The 6,264-nt window shown below is 37.3% G+C and overlaps 1 protein-coding gene across 1 annotated transcript; it reads left to right on the top strand.

Annotated features, from left to right (window-relative positions):
- The first annotated feature begins 93 nt into the window (after window positions 1-93).
- Window positions 94-5,782, top strand: LOC128511952 (serine/threonine-protein kinase/endoribonuclease IRE1-like). Its single transcript, XM_053484995.1, has 6 exons — window positions 94-415; window positions 565-728; window positions 908-1,128; window positions 1,791-1,911; window positions 5,390-5,478; window positions 5,559-5,782. Exons 1-6 carry the CDS (start codon window positions 94-96, stop codon window positions 5,653-5,655), a joined length of 1,014 nt encoding a protein of 337 aa, XP_053340970.1. The 3' UTR covers window positions 5,656-5,782.
- Window positions 5,783-6,264: the final 482 nt, after the last annotated feature.

The following is a 6,264-nucleotide window of genomic DNA, read 5'->3' on the forward strand; positions in this document are numbered from 1 at the left end:
TTGGGGAAGCTAGGAAATGGAAAACTTTTCCTGTGCACAAACAGGGAATATAAAATAGGAAGTGGAGCCCTAGCAACCCAGGTGTACATCGGGATGAGGGATGATGGTACTGAGGTAGCAGTTAAACGAATGCTCAAGGATGACAATGAACAACTGAAGAAGGAGATGAAAATACTGCGTGATTTAAAGCTGGAGCACAAGAACATTGTCAGATATCTAGATTTTACAGAAGACCGGAATTTTGTTTACCTCTGCCTGCAACTCTGTGAATATGACTTTGAAGAATACAAGAAAACCAGTAAACTGGACCAGGATGCTTTGAAGAAAGTGATGAAGGAAGTCCTTCTTGGATTGCAAACCCTCCACAATGCTAAAATCATTCACAGAGATTTAAAACCCTGGAATATTTTAATTGGTATTTATTTTTTTCCATCTAATAAGCTTCTTTCATTAAAAAACTAAGCACACTGAAATCATCTACTCACTATCAAGTGCTAATCTCATGATTACAGCACACACACACACTGGATAGTGTCGAAATAATTTTATCATTCCTTTTAACAGATGTGGAAGGAAACGCAAGATTGGCTGACTTTGGTATAAGCCGCATGATAAACCAAAACGCAAGTACGGTGCATACCTCACGAGCCGGAACACGAGGCTGGGAGGCAGCAGAGATCCTGAATACAGACGGAACGTGTGGATACAAAACAAGCACTGACATTCAGGTCCGTCTCATAGTTTCTAATGTGTTTCTTAATGAACATTAAAGAGAGAGAGAGAGAGAGACTGAGAAATAATATATATATAGAATATACAACTTTCATTATTGATCTACAAACATCTTTTGAAGTTAAAAGTGTGTTTATTTTTAGGGTTAAATAAACACAGTTACTTGTGGTTACAGGTGGCTGGAATGTTGATGTATTACATCCTCTCTGGTGGGAAACATCCTTTCGGCACAGGGAATGAAACAGAAGAAAACATTCGGAAAGGAAATTACCAACTGGACGAAACAACTGATGTGGAAGCAAAAGATCTGATTGAGAAAATGATTGCACATAAACCAGAAGCCAGGCTGAACGTCAAGGAGGCAGTAGAACATCCTTATTTCTGGGACGATAAAGGGTGAGAAAAAACTATTCCTTAAGACTACATTTAAAAATACAGGAAAGTCTGGATCTTTGGTAACAAAATATTCCACTCGCCTTTATTTTTGTTGCATGCATGAACTTTGGATCTCGAGATTTAACGTTTCCACACGTTTTTGTGCGCATGCGCTTTATCCTTACTGTACATATGCAAAATTTTGCTTATTGATGCTATATTTCTGCTTTTGCTTTCTCTGTCTGTCGCTCTGTTTTCCTGGCTCTGGATTTGATCTTTAAAGCCTCTTTTCTACTTTTCTGCCTGGCATGCAAGAATAACAGCAACAGAAGGCTTAGGTGAGCTGGATTACTCGATATATAGCACTTTAATTGTACTTTAACTGGTTACATTGTAAATATTTATATTGCATTATACTTATTTTATTATTATTATTAAAATTAAAGAGGAATGGAAATGTGAACATGTATCTTATTTTCCATATAAAATATAATATTATATTATTATAATATAATATTATATTTTATATGGAAAATAAGATACATGTTCACATTTCCATTCCTCTTTAATTCTAAAAACACCAAAGAATCATAAAAAAAAGAAAAACAGAAATGACAAAGATTTTGTAGGAATTTTTGACAAAATCTAACCCTCAGTAATATTTAACGTTTGTTTCCGTCTAGGAGAGATGGATTTCTGAGGGAGATTGGAGACATGGAACAAGTCCAGAACTACAAAGCGGTGGACGCTGAGCTTAAAGAAGCTGTGGGAAAATATGAAAATTCTTTAGGCTGGAGATCTAAGGTTATTTTAATCTACTCCAAAAGTATCTGCACCCCAGACCATCCTGCCTATATGTGGTTCCTGCACAAACTGTTAACACACATTTAGAAACAAACAGTTAAGTATAGAATGTCTCTGTATGCTGTAGCACAAAACAAAATTGGAGTGAAAAAACTTGTGTGTCCTGCACAGAGCCCTGACTGAACTTAACCCCACTGAACACCTTTGGGATAAAATTGTAGTGGAATGATGACAAATCCACAAAAACAAGTGGAAAGCCTTTCTAAAAGAATGGAGTACTGTACATTATAACAGCATATGGGGAATAAATCTAGAATGGGAAGAACAACAAGCACATATAGGTGTGATGGTCAGGGCTGCACATAAAGTGTGTATAAAATAATCACTGTGTAACGATCGAATAATTTAATAACCTGGGTCCAGTTTTTCAAAAAATTTAATCTGGATCAAATTGGTCCGGATTTGGAAATCCCATGTTTTGCTATCCAGGATTAACTGATCTATCTTACTTTTATGACAGTTTTTTAAAGGAACATTGGGTTGGATCACTGTGATCCAAATATCAAATTTCAGGATTACCAAATCCAGTTTACCATAGCCTTAAATGGAACCAACAGTGTAGCCTACTGGCTTAGTAAAAAAACAACAGGTGGGCAAATTACCAGTGGCCACAAATAGCCATTGTTTGTTTTAATTGTAAGAAACAGAAACACTACAAAAAAAAAAAAAACATTTTACATTTTTTTTTTTGTTTCTTTTAATGTTAAATAACAAAACAAAAACAATACTGTCAAAAAGTCAAAACTCATTTACAGGACAGACACCAGCACTTTCCATCTTTGCCTTTAGGAGATGTATCTCCATCTGCACTTTTTTCTGCTGCAGTTGGGCAAGCAAGATTTGTTCTTTACCCAGTTCAATTTCTACGTCTGCTCTCTCGGGTTTCCCGCTTATGAAGTAACTCATAGCTGTCACCATCCTTGTTTGTAGCTTAGCGTTTTCTAGGAACATCTTGGACTGTCTTCACTACATCCACTGGGGATCTGTCTTCCTCCTCAGTCACTGTAGTTAAGTCTAGGACAAACATTTCCTCTGCAGGAGAATTTTGCTCGCATTCTTCTGAAGTCCTAGTCTCTGTAATTATGGCCTCTCCATTTGCTTCTATGCCTTCAATGCCATGCAGAGCCTCTGATTTTTGTCCTCCGATGATATCAAGTACCATATCAGTGAAATCACCCCTTTTATATGGCTTGTTACCTGTTTTGGGGTTCTTGGCTTCAGTAAGGTCTTTTGTCGCCTTGGCCCTAAGGTTCTTCTATCGCAACATAACTTGTTTTATGGTCTTCCTTTGGCCAGACCCCATGGAATTGACATGAATGGTTATGTACTCCCAAATATTGTGTTTTACTTTTTTAGTCACTTCTCCACCCTTTGCAGAACTGAAACCTTCTACTATTGAGGCAAAATTGGCTCGAACACCCTCCAGCAGTGCACAGGTTTCTGCCACAGGGCATGAAATTAGGCCCTTTTGAGTCCATGGTTCCAACTCTTTGGTGTAGCAACACTGATCTTAAAAGACTTGAGCATGATTGCTTTGGCTTGTGCTCAATTAGGCTTACACTAATCAGCTCGTTGCTTGTTAATGGGAGACACCACTTAAAGACATCATGTCTTTGCACTCATTTTTCTTGCCTACAGATGCATCCACATGGCGGGTATTGTTCATCGTTACCGTAGGAGAAGGTACCGTCAAAGGGTGGATGCTGAGCGTGCAAAACCACTCGAGCAATACACATCAGAAGAACTGTATGCACGTTTTCATTTTGGGTGAGATGACATCAAGTACATTGCAGATCTTGTCAGGCCAACACTCCAACACCAAACCCAAAGGAGTCATGCTTTATCCGTGGAGGAACAGTGCTTAATCGCTCTGCGCTTTTACGCATGTGGGACTTCCTACCAAGTAATTGGTGACAACATAGGAGTAAGAATAACAACTGTGAGTAATGTGGTGAAGGCTATGTCAGTAGAACTGGGCAGTCTGATCAATAAATTTGTTTACTTTCCCAAGGATGACCACACAGCTCAGACTAAGCACAAGTTTTTTCAAATAGGGAACATGCCTAGCACTATTGGTGCTATTAATTGTACTCATGTGCATATCCAAGCACCTTATAAAAGGGAATGGGAGCATGTCAATTGAAAGGGGAGGCACAGCATTAACATCCAACTTGTGGGCAACGCCGACCTCATAATAACAAACTGTGTTGTGAGATGACCAGGGTCTGTTCATGATGTACGTATTCTAAGAGAAAGTGCACTATACAGAGCACTACAATCCCACGGACCAAATGGCATAATATTGGGAGACAGTGCGTATCCCCTCCTACCATGGCTAATGACCCCCTTTTCCAGTTGCAAACACACCTGAGGACTCTAACTTCAACTCTTCACATTGCAAAACAAGATGTGCCATTGAACGCTTAAATGGAGTCCTAAAGAGAAGGTTTGCATGTCTTAACTACTTGCGAGTGCAACCCAAGGTGGCATGCAACATAATCCTTGCATGCATTGTTTTGCATAACATTGCAACCAGGCGTCATGTCCCTCTTGATGGCAATTTTGATGAACCTGTGCCTGATGTAGGACCATATATATATATATATATATATATATATATATATATATATTATTATTATTATTATTTTAGTTTATTTTAGTTTATTTGAGTAAAGAAATCACAACTGAAGCCACCCTTTTGATGGGATCAGGATGATCCTGTTTTTTTGGATTAAATAGATCCCAATCTGAGTTCAAAGTTTCGAATAACCCAAAGGGCAGGTTTGATCCAAATCAAATGTAAGATTGGATTACGTGGTCTGATCTTAATTCAGAATCCCTCTATCACTTTTGAAAAACCCATTTCCAAGATTTGATCCAATCCGTGATCCAAAATCCCACTGGATTATTTTTGAAAAACTGGGCCCTGGTTACACTAAACAGGATCTCCAAATAAGAAAAGCACCAACACCAATGGTAAACAGCTACCCAATGTGTATTAAACAATAACGAAACAAAATAGGTGCACCAAAAAACAACAACAACAAAAACTAATTCTAATAATATTTACAAAATATATACAACCGAATGATGTGTAAGTATGTGAAATGATTATTTATAAATGGAGTGTGGTGGGAGAGCTGGATCGGCCTCACTGGAAGTGATGGTGATAATCCGGGAGCACGATTTTGGAGCTGAAGTAAGGTGGTGAAGCAGACTGGGGGTGATAATCCAACTGTACAGGATATCCACCAACAACAGTCTCCATAAAAATCTTTAAACTCCTCGACAATTGTCTCCTTACTCTCTCCTTCCTGGGTGTCCTTTTAAGCCGATCCCCTAACCCTAAAAAACGCTTTCTAGTACTTTTTATCTTTTAGGGAATGAAGGAACATACAATTGTATCATGTGTTTACAGATTGGAGATTTTGACCCCAAGTTTGAAAAAAACATTCCAGATGATTTACTCGGCCTGCTGCGTTTTCTGCGTAACAGATTGGTGCATCGGTACGTCAATCAGCCTAAATTTTCTTTTGGTAGTTGCTTTTCTTTAACGCCAACTAAATCATTTTCCTTTTATTCCACAGTAAAGACATCTTCTACCAAAAGAACATGTATAAGGAAGTGTTTCCAGAATTCTACATTAGCGCTAACCAGTTGGCCAAAGAGATGAAATGGAAATAGCAAGCTGCATGTGGCACATGGGTCATGATCTCACCCTCGACTGGAGCAGACATCCCTCCCACTTCATTTTCAATCTATAACTTTGTAAAACAGAACTGCTTGTTAATAAATCTGTTTTTACGGTGCATCTTTTATGTTTTAAGTGTCTTAATTCACAATGAATAATTATTGAAAAAACTACACTTTAAATACACTTTGTACTTTAAGCCAAAAGTAGCTTTTTAAAACATGCATTTTTTGCTTTCCATAACAATAATTGTCATTTGAACATTATTGAACATTACATTTTTATAATATGTTAATTTGTCATTATTTTAATAAAATATATAATCTTGTTTATAAAATCAGAAAATGCTACATTTGGAAAATTCTGGTAACACAACCGAGAACAAGAACATAAGATATTAAAATAATATCAGATAATAACAATATTGTGCAATATTAACAAAATTGTACTAAATTTAAACTTTTCTAAACCCCAATCAGCCTTTTACTGCTTCAGTTAGTAGATTTTCTAATTCAGTTTCATCTTGTACACCTCTTGGTAAGAAAAGAAACATTGAACATGTTGATGCAGAACGAAGTCTTCGACAAGTATTGTCTTGTGTA

This window comes from Clarias gariepinus, chromosome 24 (genome assembly GCF_024256425.1).
Source record: "Clarias gariepinus isolate MV-2021 ecotype Netherlands chromosome 24, CGAR_prim_01v2, whole genome shotgun sequence".
Classification (NCBI taxonomy): Eukaryota; Metazoa; Chordata; class Actinopteri; order Siluriformes; family Clariidae; genus Clarias; species Clarias gariepinus.